We start from the raw sequence: 19,684 nt of genomic DNA on the forward strand, positions 1-19,684 counted from the left end.
CTTCTTGAAAGGGAGATTTAAGAAAAAAAAAATTTCTAGGATTTCTAAATTTTGCAGATGAGGAAGTCCACAGAGCCAAGCAATCAGATTTTTTTCCTGTTATTTGCTTGTTTTTGGTGGGAAAAGTTTTGTTGTTGTTTTTTCGGGAGGGGGGGGGATACCCAGCTTTCCTTTCCCTAAAAGCAGGCCATTACTTAAGTACAATAATCTTGAATACTTCAAAACAATTAATCTGGCCCTAGCTGGTTTAACTCAATGGATAGAGCTTTGGCCTGTGGACTGAGGGATCCCGGGTTGATTCCGGCTAAGAGCACATGCCTGGGTTGGGGGCTGGATCCCCAGTGCGGCGTGCAGGAGGCAGCCAATCAATGATTCTCTCTCATCATTGATGTTTCTCTCTCCCCTGCTCCTTTCCTCTCTAAAATCAATAAAATATATTTAAAACAAAACAAAAAATTAATCTGAATATCATGTTTGGGGTTGTTTTTTTTTAAGTCCTTATCAGTTTAAGATGAATACTGAAAGGGTGATTGATTGACATGACCCAGCAAAGAAAAAAATGTTTGGGTAGTGGTGGTGGGGACAGATGACACAAGATCTTAAAAATGTTGATATTTTCTGAAATTCGGTAACTTCATTGTACTTTTCTTTGAGATTTTCAACAGTAAAAAAAGTTCAAAATTTTAGCTTTTTTTTTTTTTTTTTTTTTTTAACTCTCAGAACTCCCCTTTGCCTATTAATCTTAGCTGGCTCCTGGCCACGGGAGGAAAACTGCACAACCAATTCTTTTGCGGCTTCTGCCTGCTCATTTGTGCATACACCAATTCACCAGGGAGGCGTTACCTTTGTTATATGCACGTATACTCAGCCTATAGGTAACGATCTCCTTTCAAACGGAAGTTGGCCTCCGCAGGTGTCCCAAGTGTGGGGGCTCCTAAACCTCCTGCACGTGCCCGACACTTTCTATACGCAGAGCATCACAATTCCTTCCAGAAACAGCCTGTGCCCTTCACGTCACGCGTTCGGAGGAGACACGACCGGGTGTCCTTGGACCCGCGTTCACGTCTGGACTTGGAACAGGGGAGCCCTCGCCTGGCCCACGCGGGACCCAGTTCCACCGGGTGGACAAGCGCGTGGCTGCGGGTCCGGGCCCCGCCGCCACCCCGCCCCGGCCGCAGGCAGCGCCGCCCCGAGGGCGGAGCCGGGGCGGGGCCGCGCGCTGCACTCCGCCTCGCCGCTGCCCGGAGCCGGCGGCGCATGTGCCCGCGCCCCTCCCCGGCCCTGGATTCCGCTTCCCCTCCGCTCGCGCTGCAGCCGCAGCCGCCTCCAGGCCCCGCGCCGCCTCCGGAGTCCATGGCCGGGACGCGCTGGGTGCTCGGGGCGCTGCTCCGGGGCTGCGGCTGCAACTGCAGCAGCTGCCGGCGCACCGGCGCCGCCTGCCTGCCCTTCTACTCGGCCGCCGGCTCCTTCCCTTCGGGCGTCTCGGGCCGGCGCCGCCTGCTGCTGCTGCTCGGGGCCGCCGCGGCCGCCGCCTCCCAGACGCGCGGCCTCCAGACCGGGCCGGCGCCCGCCGGGAGGCTGGCGGGGCCTCCCCCCGCGGCCACCTCCGCCGCCGCCGCGGCCGCCGCCTCCTACCCGGCCCTGCGCGCCCCGCTGCTGCCGCAGTCGCTGGCGGCGGCCGCCGGCCCGGCGCGGGGCTACAGCCAGGTGCGTGGGCGCCGCGAGGGGCGCGCGCGGGACCCTTCCCCGTCCCCGTCCCCTCCCCGGCCGCGCGCCCGCGTCCCCGCGACCTCCGCGCGCGCGGCCCGGGACCCGCGGCACTCGCCGCCCCCGCCCCCACCCCGGCCGCCCCGTCCTCCGATTGGGCCCCGGAACAAGGGACGCTCTCCCGGGCCCCGGGTTTTCGCCCTGTTTTGTTCTCCGGAGCCTCCGGCCGGTGGGGCAGTGTAAGTGTGGCTGGGGGTGAAGGTTGAGGCCTGCTTCCTGCCGGCCCATGGTAGGTTGGGGGGGCTGCCGACGCCCCCACCCCGCGCCCCCGTCGCCCTCCGCCGGCTGGTTGTGAGTTGGGGGGCCCGGCCCCGCGGAGGGTGGGAGGCATCGCGCCGCCCGAGCGCTAGGCCCGGGGCGCCTCGCGGCCGCTGCTGGGAAGGCCCGTGCGTGGGCCACGGCTGCGTGGGCTGGGCTCGGGGGGAAGGAGCTCGTCCCCAGCCCCCTCGGCAGTGTCCCCGGGAAAGGCGGGCTGCCCCGGCCATGAAGGTCACCTCTGCTCCTCCACCTCCGCTGACAGCAGGACCTTCAGGACCCGGGTCGCCGCCGGCAGGGGCGTTTGGAGGCCTCTCTGGGGGAGGGGGGCGTCCAGGGCCGAGGCCGCGATGTGGGGATCTAGGCATGGATGGGCCGACCGCGTTTTCTTTTTAAAAGTCAGCGTGCGCTTTGAGCACTCAGATGGCACCTATTTTGTGCCTTGCAGGAAGCTTGCTTTCTGCTCGTTACGTGGCATCTGGGACATGTCACCACACTTTTGGAGTATCCAGCTCCTGGGGCGGCGGGTCATGTTGGTCTTAAATCAGTTCGTGCTTCTCCTCGAGCTCAGCGAGACGGGGCGGCTTATCGGCTTGGCCGCTGTCTGCTGAGCTAATGGACTTGAATCCTGGCCCAGTGCTTTCTGCTGCCCTTTTCTGTAAAAGCTTGTGATCTTAGGGAATTCTGGGAAACTGGGGAATGTTGCCTTTATTAAAAAACAAACTATCTGTAATAAGCCCTTGTGAGCGGGCTACTCTCTTATGTTATCTGTAATGATATCTGTTGAGCCTCTCTCTAGACTAGTGTTACACGCCGCTAACGTTTGTCACTGACTTCTTAACATTGTATGTAAGTCTTCGGGAAAATGATGGGCACATACGCAGGAGTGAAGCATCTCCCCGTAGCCCAGTGGAGTGCAAGCCGCTGGAGTGGTTTCCCCACGTTAATTGTAGTGCTAGCTGCGTTCTTGACCTCTGCTGAAGCTACACTTATCCCGACTCCATAGAATTAGACACGCGTCTTCGTGGAACCCGCCCGAGTACAAAGGAACCTCTTTCCTCAGCCCAGCAAAGTGCAAATCTTAAAAACTTGAGTTGTCTTCCCTATTACAGTTATGGTGCTTGTTGGGATCTTACTAAATTTCAACTTTTGCTTAGTTTTGTAAAGTAGAGTTCGTTTGTTTGTTTTTTAATTGAATTTATTGGGGTGACACTGGTTAACAAAATTACACAGGCTTTCAGGTACACAATTCTGTAACTGTTCATCACCCCAAGTCAAGTCTCTGTCCATCACCATCTATCCCTCCCATACCCTCTTCCACCCCCTGCCCCCTGTGTAAAAATGCAGTAGCGGTTTTTACATATTTCTCAGGCTCCTGTTACCTCACACAACTGTTATTGCCTTTATGATCTTTTCCTTTTCCAGTTGGTCTGGCATACCAGTTGACAGATTAATCTTTCCAAGCATCCTGCTGTCTTGTTGATTTATCCACTTCTAAATGTCTTTTATTAATCCTCTCCACCCCCCCTTTGCCTACCAGGTTAAGGAGACACACTCAGGTCCTTCTACTAAATGGTGCCAAGTTCCTTTTGCCAGCTCATCTTCCTTGGCCCATAATTGGATCCTAATGTTTAGTCAAATGGGATTATTGCTGTTTTGCAATAATCCCTACCTTCCCTCTGAGGTTTGACGAATGGTAAACTTTTTAGATGAGGGCATAACATGGCTCACAGTAAGTAGGAGGCACTCACGTATTTGTCAAATTGAAAGGACCCCTCTCGTTCTACCTTAACAAAAACACTATTATTAGGTGTAATTTGGCACCGAAGAATTTAAAAACAAGGCCTGAGTAAAATTTGTGTCCTGCCAAGCCATTAGGATATAGATCTGCTTGCTACTTTTAGGATATTTAATTTAAGCCAAAACAGGATGAGTTAGGTTTGTGAATCTTACTTATTGCCTCTGAAATAGTAACTGTCCTCTAAAAATAACATCAAGAGCACTAGTTTGTAGAAGTGAACATTTTTCTAAGTAGGTTGTCAAAGAAATCTTAACATTTCTTCATTTCTCTTGGAAGGAGTCTAAAGCTACCTACCTGGAAGACCTTCCACCTCCCCCTGAGTATGAATTGCCTCCATCCAAGTTAGGAGAGGAAGTGGATGATGTTTATCTGATTCGAGCTCAAGGATTACCATGGTCGTGCACTGTCGAAGATGTGCTTAGCTTTTTTTCAGGTATATTTTATGTATGTTTTAAATATGTAATTTTTTCTGAGCAAAAGAGTCCCACAAAATCCAAGTTAAACTGTGCTGTAAACATCTTATTTGATGGTTGAGAATTGTGTCAACTGGTGCATACCAAGTGATACCATGTGTACTCTTGGTTTATATACCAGGTTTAAAGACTGAATGCAACAAAAAATTTAATGTTAAAACAACAAAAAATTAAATGCTAGGACTAAAATTTAATACATAAAGCCAGTTTTCTCTGAAGTTTTGATATGCACAGATCAAAAAGCCAAACCTGTTAGTGGAAATATGTTAGTGGGAACATGGGTTAAGAGTAGCTTTTTATGCAAAACATTTAAAAAACAAGATCACGTAGTATCAAATGGCATAGTTTCCTTAATAACGTGTTTGGAGGGTTACATATCGGTGGTTAGTTTTTTTGTTTCTACATCTGACTGATTTTTAATTTTCCTTTTAAGAGAGTTTTAGAAGATGCTACCTTAAATGTTGTAAAAACAATGTAACATATACCAAGTACCTTAATGTGTATAGCATTGTGTGGTTAAGCATTTTGTAAAGTCATTTACATCTTCCACTTGCTCCCATTATAAGAAGTATGCAGTAAGGGGATATCTTTTCATAGTAATAAAAGAAAAGTTAAATTATGGTAGCAAAATTATTCTTATAGGAGATACTTTATTTTATTTTATTTTTAAATATATTTTATTGATTTTTTACAGAGAGGAAGGGAGAGAGATAGTTAGAAACATCGATGAGAGAGAAACATCGATCAGCTGCCTCCTGCACATCTCCTACTGGGGATGTGCCCCCAACCCAGGTACATGCCCTTGACTGGAATCGAACCTAGGACCTTTTAGTCCGCAGGCCGATGCTCTATCCACTGAGCCAAACCGGTTTCGGCCTTATAGGAGATATTTTAGAGTTTTTCTGGTTGTGATTATAACAAAAGAAGACACTTATGCATAAACGTAACCATAGAAGCATTGAGAAGGACATAATACATTTTTTTGTTGAGCTTAGTTTAAATTGCCATTTAATGACCAGGAGATCATAAACTTACGTATGCAGTATAGTTTGCTTATCTTTTTCATGTGGAACTTTTTAGAGATTACCACCTCATTGACATTTGGACAGCTTCAGATGGGGGCTTGTGTAAGGAATATGTCAGGCATTTTGGTTCTTGTTTTGGTGTGGGAAGATTGCATTCTAGTGGCTTGAATAATTGGTTTCTGGTTTTAATTGATTTTTATTCACATACTTTTAGACTGCAGAATCCGCAATGGTGAGAATGGAATACACTTCCTCTTAAATAGAGATGGGAAACGAAGAGGTGATGCCTTAATTGAAATGGAGTCAGAGCAGGATGTGCAGAAAGCCTTAGAAAAGCACCGCTTGTACATGGGGCAGCGGTATGTGGAAGGTACGTGAAGTCACCGTGTGACTTTTCCGGATCATTACATAAGACTTTATATTTTCCAAGGCACTTTCATTTGCTCCTTAGCAATAGTGAAATAGTTAGATATTATGAATATACCCTTTTTTAGGGTACAAACATGAAACACAGGGATCATCTCTGTTTCTTATCTATAAAATGAAGATGTTGACCAAGTTTATCTCACAAATTGTGATGTTTAAATGAATGATGCCTGGCACATATAAATATTCAATAAACGTCATGTTATTTTCTCTGAAGAAGTACATAAAGATTTAAAAAATACTAGTTTTAAAATTCTTGATATTTTTTTAAAAAGGCCTTTTCCTTTGTTATGTAAATTTGATGTGTCTTTTGTGCATTTGCTTTGTAGTATATGAGATAAACAATGAAGATGTGGATGCCTTAATGAAGAGCCTGCAGGTTAAATCTTCCCCTGTGGTAAATGATGGAGTGGTTCGCTTGAGAGGACTTCCTTATAGTTGCAATGAGAAAGACATTATAGACTTCTTTGCAGGTGCTTTTCAGTTTTATCATATTTGGAGCCTCTTATCCCTTCCCTCTCCCCGCATTGTCTCCTTTTCCTAAGTAACTGCATGCAGTTATATTAGGTTCTTTAGGGGAGAACTCTTCATTTGGATTTCCAGTATTTATGAATTACATAAGTGTTTCTCATAGCAGTGTCCATATTAAGGCTAACAATTTATATGAATTAGAATTCTTAGCTGTAAAATATGCATCATTACATTAGTAGTGATGTTAGTCTAAATCTCTATTTCTCCTAATACATTTTGGCAAAAAAAAGATAGAGAGAAAGAGAAGTGTGTTTTACATGAACTGCTTGTACCCTAAACATTCTGGAAATATAGATGTGTAGGTGTTACTAGTTTTTGGCTGCATAATAATTTTCTTTCAATTAGGTATCTAGCTTTTGGACTGGCAAAACAGCTCTCAGATTTCACTAATAAAGTAAAAAAAATTAGTATGTGAATGAATGAGTTAATTTTAAGTATAAAAAGTTCCTGTTAGCAGCACTAATTTGTGATAATTTTTTTGGTGTCCTAGGACTGAATATAGTAGACATTACTTTTGTGATGGACTATAGAGGGAGAAGAAAGACAGGAGAAGCCTATGTGCAGTTTGAAGAACCAGAAATGGCCAGCCAAGCCCTATTGAAACACAGGGAAGAAATCGGTAACCGGTGAGTAAGGTAGATACTAAAGCTGCAGGAGTATCATACATTGGGTCATTTTGATGAATGAACTGTAATATGAGTGTCAGGTGATCTAAACAGAAAAGTAGAGTAGTATGATGAGCTTTCAAATGCCTTGCACTTAGATTAACAAATCATTGACGTGGTAATTTGCTGTATCTGTTATTTCAATATGCATCTATAAAATATATTTTTTTGCCTTGGCTGGGTGGCTCGGTTGGAGTATCCTTCCGTGTACCAGAAGGTCTCAGGTTTGATTCCCAGTCAGGGCACATACCCTGGTTATGGGTTCCATCCCTGGTCGGGGCATGTGTGAGAGGCAACTGATAAGATGCCTCTCTCTCTCTCTCTCTCTCTCTCTCTCTCTCTCTCTCTCTCTCTCTCTCCCTCCCTCCCTCCCTTTCTAAAATCAATTAAAAAATACTTTTCTTACATGACCCAAATATTATCACATCTAACAGAATTACCAACAACTTATCTAATGTGAATCCATAATCACATTATCTTAATTATACCTAATATGTCGTTACAGTTGGATATTTTTTGGCACCAAAATCTAGACATGACCCACACTTTATTTGATTGTTCTTAAAGTAGAGCAAATCCCCTTCTTTATTTTTTTATTCCCTCTCCCTTTATAAATGTCATTGGCTTTTGAAGAAATTGGGACAGTTGTCCTGTACAGTGTCTCATGTTCTATTTTTACCTTATTGCGTCCTCATGGTGTCATTTAACTTGCTCCTTTGTATCCTGTATTACCCCCGGAAACTGGAAGCTAGAGCTAAAGTCTTGAATTGGTTCAAGTTAACATTTTGGTGTGGATACTCTGTAGATGATTCTGTAGACTGTATATCACATCACCTTAGGTCACAGCGGTTCTTACGCTGTGGGTCGCGACCCCTTTGGTGGTCGAATGACCCTTTCACAGGGGTCGCCTAAGACCATCCTGCATATCAGATATTTACATTACAATTCATAACAGTAGCAACATTACAGTTATGAAGTAGCAATGAAAATAATTTCATGGTTGGGTCACAACATGAAGAGCTGTATTTAAAGGGCCAGAAGGTTGAGAATCACTGCCTTAGGATGCACGGAATGATTTGTGGCTTCTTTGGTGTTTTAACTTTAATTTTGGAGGAGTACTCAAGCCAATCCAAAGCCATTGTATTTCAGAATTACTTATAGAATTGGTTGAAAAGTCTTTATTAAATTTGTTTCAAGTGAAAAAAGTAGATACAAAGCAACACCCTCTCCTTTTTCTTTCAGCACTCTTCATATTATAATGTATCTTGGAACATAAAATAACATTAAAGTTGTTTTATGTGGGGATGTTAAGGCAGTGTAGAACTCTATAATAAATTAAGAAGTGGTGCCCACCTAATCTTTATAGGTCTTTATATAAAATGATTTTTACAGTTCAAGCTTTTAATAACCTGATTTGGAAAAGCAATGTTGAGAAAAAGAAAATTGGATCCAGAAGCTTAGATTTAATAGATGCTTTCACTGCCAAGCAGATCAGAATTGACATTTAGTTCACGAATTCTCATTAAATAAACACACAACGAAGTTCTGGAGGAAGTTAGTTCCTCATATACTGTGACTTAATCACTTATACGAATATGATTAATTTTCACAGAATTGAATTTTAAAGCTTCAATAGATTGTTAACCACCTGTGGAAAACAAAACTCTTCTTACCAGATCAATTCTTTGCATACACACAATTAACTATAGCATAGTTGTTCTCATGAAGCAAAACAAGGTAGAAATGTTGTTCAGATGTATATGAAGAAAACTTACCTTGGGGAGGATTAAATCAGTGATCTGTTCTGTTGAGAGTACTTTTACATGGGCTAATAATATCTGTTCTTGCTATCACCTGTTATCTTTGGACACTTGTGTTTCATAAGCTATTGGAAATACTATATATGCATGTTTATTTTAAATGAGTTCATTGTAAAATTACTTTGCACCATTTGTAATGTTCTCTTTTGCTTTGACATAGATATATAGAGATATTTCCAAGCAGAAGGAATGAAGTTCGAACACATGTTGGTTCTCATAAGGGAAAGAAAATGGCATCTCCTACTGCTAAGTATATAACTGAGCCAGATGTGGTCTTTGAAGAACAGGAAGTAAATGAGGATATTCGACCTATGACAGCTTATGAAAGTGAGAAGGAAATCGGTAAGGATCTGCCTCTTGTTAAGACTCATTGGGTCTATCTTGTATGTCTTGATATTTGTGTGTGTGTGTGTGTGTGTATATATATATATATATATATATATTACCATTTGTATGAAATTCTAAGACTCTTGGAGAAAGGAATTGACTTAAAGATTTAATATATCTTTGAGTGTAGTATGTACTTTGAATATATGCAGAAAGGCTTAATTTATTTCATAAGTTTTTAAAATTTAATAACTTTTGTAGATTCTACATCAGATAAGCTGGCAGCACAAATATAACCAGAAAGTAAATGTCAGTATTTAAACTAAGGTGGGAAAAGATATGGGTAGAAAGCAGGAATGTTGACTGAAGTAAGGAGTTTTGTTTGCCTCTGTATTTAGTTATTCTTTTTATTCCTAACCCAAAGCAACATTTGGAATCTTTGAAGTTTGCTAAATCCTTTTTAAACTGGTGCCCTGGGAATTATCCTGTTACCATATTTATTTATTTTTTTTTAATGCTTATAACTCAGAAAATTACTCTTTCCTCGATTTTTTCATTAATAATCGTTTTTCCTACTCTCTCTTGTTATAGAAAGACCAGTGGCCTGGTGCATGAATTCATGCACCAGTGGGGTCCCTTGGCCTGGCCTGCGGGATCGGGCCGAAACCATCTCTCCAACATCCCCTGAAGTGTCCTGGGTTGTGAGAGGGTGCAGGCCAGGCCGAGGGATCCCACCGGTGCACATTCGGGGCCTGGGAAGGACACGGGAGGTTGGCCAGCCGGGGAGGGACCGCAGGAGGGCTCCAGGGCATGTCCAGCCCATCTCACTCAGTCCCAATCGGCCAGACCCCAGCAGCAAGCTAACTTACTGGTCGGAGCATCTGCCCCCTGGTGGTCAGTGCATGTCACAGCGAGCAGTTGAGCAGCCTTAGCATATCATTAGCATATTACATTTTGATTGGTTTGAACTGTCGACTGGACACTTAGCATATTAGGCTTTTATTATATAGGATTTTTTTTTTGGAATCTGGTAATGGGTTGAGGCACTAAATTTTTAAGTGAAGCGAAGTTTATTACAGCAAGAGTAGAGCTCTCGGCATGTGAAAAGGGTCCCAAAAAGTGTTTCCCTAGCCGCTAAATTCTTATGGGTGTTCAGGTGTTATTTGTAAGATGGCAGAAATTTCAGATCATTTTGGCTTTTAAAATTCAAGTCCTTCTTCCTTATTGGTTCAAGAGGCATTAAGGATTTTGATATAAATGTTATACCTAATTGTAATTTGTTAATAACTCTTGAAGTTTTTATGTTCTTGACGGTGTTTTGTTCCACTTTTCAGAATTGCCTAAGGAGATGTCAGAAAAGCTTCCGGAGCCTGGTGATTTTGGAACTACATCTTCACTACACTTTGTTCATATGAGAGGATTGCCTTTCCAAGCCAATGCCCAAGACATTATAAACGTATGTGGTAGTAAGATTTCTAATCTCAGTGGGTTAGAATAAAAGTTTTAAAATTGAGCTTCTATTAATTTCAGAAAGATAGAGAAGAAGATACAGTATTTCTGGGGTATCTTTGGACAGTACGATTTACCTCTCCATGGTTGTGGAGGCTTGTTTTATTCTCTTAACCTGAGAAGTATGGGTTTTCTTGCATTTTAAGGTGACAAGTATAGTGGATAAGAGGATTTTTTAAATGCACTATAGTATGATGTGGGTTTAGTATTCAAAGAAAGTGGATTTTCTCTAAATTGGTTCAACCTCTTCAGTTTTGAGTTTAGTGAGCTGAGACCCAGAGGAACTTTTCACAGAGCAGTTCGGTCCTAGACAAGAATTCAGTGCTCCTAAGTGCTTGGAGCTTTTGTTAGACCATGTAGCCATGTGGCATTATGATTCCCTAACTTTTTGAGAAAAATAATTTTAAGAATATTTTTATTGCATGGTAGGTACTGTATGAAATGGAAAGCTAAAACAACAAAGTACTTACTGACTTCATGAACTTGAGGACATAAACTTAAGATAGATTCAAATCTAGAGTTTTCAGTTTGTGAGCCTTAGAGTTGTCTTTATTATTTCAAGAAGCCTAATAGGTATCAAATTGTCACCTAAATGAAGGTTGCAGTCTCATTAAAGCATTAAATTTTGTTGCTTTGGTTTGGAATGACAACCATTCTGGGTGGGAGCTCTGTTATGTAGTGTTGATAAGAATGGTTATCAGGTACATGCCTGATGAAAAAATGGTAAAATTGAATTACTAAGAAATAAAGTATATGTGATAGACGACAGATAGTTCTTAGAAGTGGAAGGATGTTTGTGGGAAGAATAATAAAAGTGGTCTTTGTTGGTATAAAAAGCACGTCAAGAACCATTTGTTGCATAGTATTGTATTTATAGTATAAGTTGTCTATGACCAGATATTTGAAATGAACTTAGAGTTCTAAAAAGATCAGAAAAGCCAGAAGAGATGGTAGAAGATATTTCCTAAAAAAAAAAAAAAAAAAAAAATTAAAGTGTATGAATCAAAGTCTGAAAGGAAAGTGCAGAACTACTAGACTTCTAGAAATTGGACCTAGTACCATTATGTTCCTTTTGGCTTCATTTGTTTGTTGTTTAGTTTTTTGCTCCACTGAAGCCTGTTAGAATCACCATGGAATACAGTTCCAGTGGGAAGGCCACTGGAGAAGCTGATGTGCACTTCGATTCCCACGAGGATGCTGTTGCAGCTATGCTCAAGGATCGGTCCCACGTTCGTAAGTGCTGCCATGGTTTTCATACATGTCTTGGCCTACAACTGCCTTTTTCTGTTTTGGAATTTTCCTAGGATATTTCCTTGTGAAAATTGTACTATGTCATTACCACTAAAGTAAATGTGAAAAGGGATGAGACATTATATTGTAATGAAAAGCATTTATCTGCTAATGATCCTGCATATTCTTATCCAAAGTTAGTTAGGATTTAATTTTATTTTATATTTTAGTTTAAGAAAGCCAATGGACAAAGGGTTTGAGTTTCTGTCTGAACTATGAGAAAAAAGGCTCATATTATGAGAAAAAAGGCTCATAAATAATATTATTTCTGCATTTTCAACTTTTTGAAATGAATCTTTTTTTGTCATTCTCAGAGCATAGGTATATTGAATTGTTCCTGAATTCATGTCCAAAGGGAAAATAAGACTCCAGATAATAAGGTAAACTTAAGAGGTCCAATTGTGGAAACTATTTTCAATTGATAAATTAATTATTAATTTACTAATTTGTAATATGGTGGAAACTGTTCTCTTTAACACATTAAGCACCAAGCCTGTTTTGTCTTCCTTTCCGTTTCAGTCACCAGTGACTGACATGGCACTTGACGTGTTAATAAAGATGAAACTGATTATGATAATTTAAGCATCACTATAAGGAGTGGAATTCTACTGGGAAACAGAATTCATTATGATTGTACTAGTGGCCCAGTGCACGATTTGTGCACGGGTGGGGTCCCTCAGCCTGGCCGGCGATAGGGGCCAATTGGGGCTGCGGGAGGTTGGCCAGCAGGGGTGGGGAAGGGACCGCAAGAGGTTGGCCGGAGGCCCCTATCAGGGTCATTGGGGCCAGCTGGTCCCGGGGGAGGGACTGTGGGTGGTTGACTGGCCAGGGGGAGGGACCACGGGAGGTTGGCTGTGGGAGCCCACTGACCACCAGGGGGGACAGCTCCTGCATCTGCCCCCTGATGGTCAGTGTGTGTCATAGCAACCGGTTGTTCAGTCGCTTAGGCTTTTATATATATAGACTAGAGGCCTGGTGCACAGATTTGTGCACTGGTGGGCTCCTTTGGCCTGGCCTGCACCCTCTCGCAATCTGGGACCCCTTGGGGGATGTTGGAGAGCCAGTTCTGGCCCGATCCCCGCAGGCCTGATCCAGACAGGAGGGAGCCTGATCCTGTGTGTTCAGCATTTGACCCCTGGTGGTCAGTGCACATCATAGCGACCGGTTGAACAATTAAATGATTGCTTAGGCTTTTATATATATAGATAGTGGCTTTGAGTATTTTCCCCATATACAGTCTTTTTGCATTTTTTCTCAACATTCATGATTCTGTGAGCCGAAAAATAATTTTTCACCTTTAGTAGCTATAAATCATAATACACTGGCAATGTGCTTGCATTTGTTTTTCTTTTTTTTTCTTTCGTTTTTCTTTCTATAAAAATTTTGAACACATTTCCTCAGTTCTAAGATATTTTTAAAATGTTTAAAGTGATACATTTGAAACCAGAGTATACCAGTGATATGTACACTTAGTGTACCACTGTTTCTTTTCCTAAAGTGGTGTTATGAAAATGGTTGTACTAGGAAGCTTATGATTTCATAGGGTTAACTTACCTGTGACAAATCTAAATATGTCTTTTCTCTTGATTAAATGTTATATGGTATTTTTCTTTATTCCCCCTATAAAGTATATCTACACACACACACACACACACACACACACACACAGTATATTTTAATCCTCACCCAAGGATATGTTTTTATTGATTTGAGAGAGAGAAAGAAACATCAATATGAGAGAGAAACATTGATTGGTTGCCTCCCTTAAGTTCCCCGACCCGGGATTGAACCCACAACCTAGGTATGTGCCTGACTGGGACTCAAACATGCCACCTCTTGGTGTATAAGATGATGCTCCAACCAACTGACCTACACTCACACTGTCCAGGGCAAATCTTTTAATATATTTCGTCGTAATCATTTTTCTACATGTAGTGGTAGATATTTTAGTGAGTTCTTGAAAACACCTGGGACATTTCTTTATAATAGTTGTCATGGGCTGTTTTTGGATGTAAAATACCACAATCTCCTGATATTACATATTTACATTAGCTAAAATCTGTGTAAAATATATTCTGTGCTTCACTTTAAAAGCCTTCCTATCTTCATACCAGGCTATAAATACTGATGCCTAACTAATTTTCTTTACCTCAACTTAATTGATTTTTCAGATAAGTTGCATGAAATAGGAAAAAAAAAATTACTGAATTTGTTATTTTAAATGATATGGGAACATGTTCAACACTTTTTCGTTTTTAGTAAATGTGCTGTACTTTTTGTTTTATTTCCAGGATGAAGCAAGAAGCATTTCATTTGCACATCTTTCTTGGATATGGGATATACAATTCCAGTGTTTTAGCAGCAACTGTTAGAGAAAGGATATGGGGGTTTTGGGTTAATTGCTTAAGAAAAATTCCATAGTGGACTGTTTAGAAAGAAAAAGGAAAGATTCAGTTTGGAATTAAATAAATCACAAATTTAAATTTTGTTTAAAACTGTCTAGGATAGGATCTGATTTACAAATCTGGTCTTTATTTTATGATTAAATAATTTGTTTTCATAGAGATTGTTATCCAATGTAAAGACTGCATATTTTTATTCAGCCCTGTCATTTAAAATCTTCTTCCCATTTTAAAAAATGATTTTTTTGAGAGCTCTGATATAAAACTTCCTATGGAATAAAATACTGATTTATTTTAACCAAATACTCACCAAAGCAAAGAAAGGTTTCAGACCTTTGAATCATTATGATTTGGTAGAGTAGTTATAATTTTAGGTGTATTGATGACTTAAGGGGTAGGAATGTAAAAAAAAAAAGATTCAAAACAAAAAAATAAATACCACTGGTTAGTATAATGGACAACTATTTGGCAGTGTCACATCTTTAGAAATGTTTGGCCTTTCTAAGCTTGTGCTACTGGCATTTAACATAGTGCCTGTGTGCTTTAGGAGGGAATTCTAGTCTCAACTTAAAAGTTGTCTGAACACATCCCCATCCCCTGACCCCCTTTTTTGGTTTTGGGTAAACATTAGGGGTGTTAGTCTCAAAACTGTGAAGTGACATCTCAAAACAGTCCCTACTGGTAAGGATCTTAATGGCTTCACTTGAATTTAAACCAGCTCTAGATAGGAAAAAACCTAAGTCCCTTCATTTGCTTTTTCAGTGGGGTAGCACATCCCATATTTTAGAATAGGGGTGCCTTGCTTAAATAAAAATAGCATTTAATGTACAATTGTGTGAAGGGTTTATGGATAAAGCTGTACTTCTGTCACATTGTGGCAGTACATTCTGCTTTCATATTAAATAGCTTGTTATTTAAATACTGGATCAAAATGGCTGGCTTGAAAATGTAGTCATTAATAAACTAATTTTATGTGCACCTGTGTAGGAGAATCAAAGTCCTGTATACTTTCTTTGCCTTGTTCCTGTTCTCAGGGTCACTACTGCTATGTAGTTACCAAGAGATGCAATTCTAGATCTTAAAATCGAATTAGTCCAGATTTTTGAGAGGTGATATTTGGAAGAGAGATTATGTCTTCTCTCACTCAGTACATAACCATCTTTGATTACCAGCTAAGATACAAAATCACTGTACTGTAAATAGTTAATAAATGAAAGCTTGGTTCAGGCAGATTACCTAAGAGTATTTATTTTGGAGTGTGTGGATAAACCAAATATATTTTTATTACATCAGGTCCTGGTATATTATTATAAGGAGACATGATTGGCTTTCAGTTGTGTTTGTCATCCAGTGAGAACATGACTGACCCAGTTTAACAGCTTCAGCGTTCCTACTTAAATGGAAATATGTTTTCATACATGTGTACTGAGCTGTGCAAACTGGTGTCTGTAGCTGTATGACCTGCTAGAATGTGATCTTTTCTCTCCCTTTAGCAGTAGGCATCCAATTTGCTGTGGAAAAAATCTGTAGGGTTTTTGGGAATTGGGGATGGTGAGGAACTAATTCATTTGCAATTACTGTATTTTGGAGCTAATGAATTTCATTTGCATATCCCTGGGAAAAGAAAGAGCAAAAGCCTTAAAGTGTTGTGTGGTGGGTAAGCTGGAAAGGGTGTGTCTTCCTGCCACACTAGTGGCTGAGTTCTTTTTAAAAAGGTGGCCATTCTTGGGAAGTCTTATGAATTCATATACTTTTCCTAGCCTCCCTTTAGCAAGTTATTGCTCATAATTTAGGCTACTAAATGAATACTTGCTGAGAAGGCAGGTGTAAAAAAGCATGTGTAAAATAGCGTGATAGAATAAAAGTGATCTTTTATTTCTATCCAATCAAAAGACATATTTCTTCTTTCCCCAAATTTGATAAAACTGGATTGTTTGTCATCAATTGCTATTGAAATAAGTAATGACAGAGGTTTTCTCTTCTATTTGTGTCTTTATATTCTCCTTTGTGGGAAAGCTATCAAAATTGCCAGATTGGCTGTGGCCGGGATACCCATATACTGCTTTAGTTAGCTACTTCTTAAGGAGCTGTAAGGGAGGACTCTGATAAGGAACCTCATCAAAGTGTAGGTTTTTGTGTAGATCCCAAGGAGGAAATTGCTAGATTGTGATCTGATCTGAGATACTCACTGATGCCAGAGAAGGAAGCAGAACCCAGAGTATTTGTCCCTCTGTGTCTGGGTGAAGGCAGCTTCTGCCAGGTGGGAGGGAGACGGGGTGAGCTATGGAGCGGAAGTCTGAAGCCTGGACACATCTGCAGTGTGGGGAGGAAGTAGCAGGGGAAAGCACTTCCATCTACATGACATTTGGAGGCAAGGGCCCCGCGTATAGTCAACATCCCTATTGGCATCCTCTGCCCTAAACCATTCTCATTGGGAGATTTTTCTCTGGGTTACATCCTATTCATTTTACAATTTAAAACATTCTTTTGTTTTCACAGTTTCCCTAAATCATGTGGAAGGGTTTATATTCAATTGGTAGGACACATTATAGAGCAGAATGGTATTTCAGCAGTAGAGGCAGGCCTAAGTTCCATTGCCTTTCAAAAAAAATAGCCCTAATGTGGTAGGAATGGACTTTTCCCTCCGGATTCTGCAGATTAGAAGATACTCTTTGAAGTTTGTACGAAGGGAATAAAGCTGCTATGAACAGTCGTGTAGGTTTTTGTGTGTACATAATATTTCAACTCATTTGGGTAAATGCCAAGGAGTGGGGTTGCTGGATCATATGGTAAGACTGTTTAGTTTTAATAAGAAATGCTAAACTAGCTTCCAAGGCGGCTGGCTGTTCCATTTTACATCCCGACCAGCAATGAGTGCTGGTTCCTGTAGCAACTCATCTTTGTCAGCATTCGGTGTTCTCAATGTTTTGAATTTGAGCTGTTGTAATAGGGTGTCGTATCTTGTTTTAATTTGTGATTCCATAGTTTCATAAGATGTTGAGAATCTTTTAACAGATTTGAATCTGCATATTATCTTTAGTGAAGTGTCTGTTAAGATCTTTTGCCTAGTTTTTTAGTTGGGTGGTTTTCTTCATTTTAGGAAGGGGATATAAGAAGGTTTTATTTGGTGTTTAAACCTTGATGATATGAAAAATAAGATACTTTTTAAATTTGTATATATTTTATTTTTTGAAGGAAATAATATTCTAGAGATATAGAGGGGTGTACGTCCTCTGATCCTGTACTTCAGCCACTTACTTTCCTTTAGGTAGCCCTGTCATCACTTTCTGATGTAAACTTCCAGTGATATTTACTGTATAGATAAGCAAATATAACAAACATTTTCATTTCTTCTTAGCATACTATACATACTATTCTGAACCCTTTTCTCATTTAGTATATCCTAAAGACCATTTGATGTCATTACACAAAAATCTTTCCTCTTTTTTGATTTTAATATTTTTATTTTTTATTAATCTTAGAGGAAAGGAGAGAGAAAGAGAGAAGCGCTGATCAGTTGCCTCCTGCATGAGGGAGGGAGAGAGAGAGAGACAGACAGACAGACAGACACTGATCAGTTGCCTCCTGCATGTGCCCCAACCAAGAATCGAACATGCCACCTGATGTACGGGATGAAGCTCTTACCGTAAGGGCTTCCCTCATTTTTTAAAAGTGATTGTACACTATGGATGTATGCAATTGAACCTGTCCCTTACTAATGAACATATATTGTTTCCAATCTTCTGCTATTATAATGCTGAAATGAATTACCTTGTATACATTTGTCATTTTATATATACATAAATTTCTCTCTGTAGGATAAATGATCAGAATATGTGCACTTGTAATTTATATCAAATTAAATTTATATCTGTATATTTTTTCTTTGCACTAGCAGTGCAAGTGCCCATTTCCCCATAGCCTCACTGACACAGTGTATTAGCAACTGTTCTTTGCCACTCTTAGAGCTTGAGCATGTGTGTGTGTACGTACACTTGCAATAGTATTCTATGAGGTAGCATTTCACGTTTAGAGCTTTTGAATTTCCTTTTCTGTTCTCTTACAATCCCTATGTATTAATCTTCATTAATTTTAAAGCAAATTCAAACCATATTATCATTTGTATTTCAGTGTGCATCTCTTTAAATAGGACTTTAAAAATATCATCATTCCTAAAAATACTAATTCTTTTTATCACTAAAAATATCTATTTGAAATGTCTTTTTTAAAAAAACCTTGAGTCAGGATCTAAATAGTCTACATATTGCAGTTGGTTACTCTGCCTCTTTTCCCCCCTGTGACATTTTTAAATACAAAATTTTAATCAAACAATAAAGTGACATTTTTAAATAGGAAGTTTCAAGCATACAATAAAGGCAACTATAAGCATGCCTATACCTATCACCTCGAAAAGGTACTATTTTGCCATACTTTATCATCTGTGCATCCATTGGTCTATTTTCTTTATGTGTGTCTAAGTTGTAAATATCTATATTTGACTCTTAAGCTTTTGGGCATATATATTGTTAAGTTTTTACTTGTAAAATTTACAGTGAAGTGAATAAATGTTAAATGTACCATTAGATGAGATTTGATACACAACTTGTAACCCAAATTCCCAGCAAGCTACGGAACATCATCACATCAGGAAGTTTCTGCACCTCTCCCATCTCTTCTCCCTGTTAGGATTTTCACCATGGATTAGTTTAGCCATTTTAGAGCTTCATATAAATGGAATCATACAGTATGTGTGTGCAAATTCCTCTTCAGCGTGTTTTGAGATTCATCCCTATGTTTCCGCTTGGTTTCTTTTCATTGCCGAGTAGTAGTCTATTGTATGAACATGCCACAGTTTAACTTTTCATGTGTTAGATGAACAGCTGGTGGACAATGGGCTGTTTCCCATTTGGGCTATAATAAAATTGCTATGAACCTCTTGTGCAAGCCTTTTTGTGGACCTATGTTTTAATTTCTTTTGAGTAAGTACTTGGAATATCCTGAGTTGTAATGTTGGTATATTTTAAGTTTTACTAGAAATTGACATACCTCTTTCCAAAGTGGTCATCTATTGTACATACAAACAATATGAGAGCCACTAGGTCTACATTTAATGGTGTCATCCTGTAATTTCAACCATTCTGTGTGTAGTGGTACCCCATTGTGGTTTCAATTTGTCTTCCTTGACAATCAATGAGCATTTTTTTTTCATAAGCTTTTGGGCCATTCAAATTTCTTTAGTGAACGTAAATTGCTTGTTTCCTATTTTAATCTATATGTTTACTCATCCATTTACTTTTTCCTTTATTTTTGAACAAGATAAGATTAACTTGTAGACGTTTCCACAGTCTTGAGTTTTGCTCATTGCTTTTCTGTGATTATTGACACTTTTCTAT

The 19,684-nt window shown here is 40.1% G+C and overlaps 1 protein-coding gene across 3 annotated transcripts; it reads left to right on the plus strand.

Annotated features, from left to right (window-relative positions):
- The first annotated feature begins 1,259 nt into the window (after window positions 1-1,259).
- Window positions 1,260-19,235, plus strand: GRSF1 (G-rich RNA sequence binding factor 1). 3 transcript variants are annotated; one of them, XM_059669412.1, is made up of 10 exons: window positions 1,260-1,707; window positions 4,100-4,256; window positions 5,536-5,691; window positions 6,077-6,220; window positions 6,769-6,904; window positions 8,924-9,105; window positions 10,425-10,546; window positions 11,697-11,832; window positions 12,204-12,269; window positions 14,181-19,235. In XM_059669412.1, exons 1-9 carry the CDS (start codon window positions 1,354-1,356, stop codon window positions 12,251-12,253), a joined length of 1,437 nt encoding a protein of 478 aa, XP_059525395.1. In that variant the 5' UTR covers window positions 1,260-1,353; the 3' UTR covers window positions 12,254-12,269; window positions 14,181-19,235. The 3 variants fall into 3 exon arrangements, with proteins under 3 accessions (XP_059525395.1, XP_059525401.1, XP_059525411.1); XM_059669428.1 differs by lacking the exon at window positions 1,260-1,707 and adding an exon at window positions 1,857-1,996; XM_059669418.1 differs by lacking the exon at window positions 12,204-12,269.
- Window positions 19,236-19,684: the final 449 nt, after the last annotated feature.

The sequence above is a fragment of the Myotis daubentonii genome, chromosome 1 (assembly GCF_963259705.1).
Source record: "Myotis daubentonii chromosome 1, mMyoDau2.1, whole genome shotgun sequence".
In the NCBI taxonomy this organism is placed as follows: Eukaryota; Metazoa; Chordata; class Mammalia; order Chiroptera; family Vespertilionidae; genus Myotis; species Myotis daubentonii.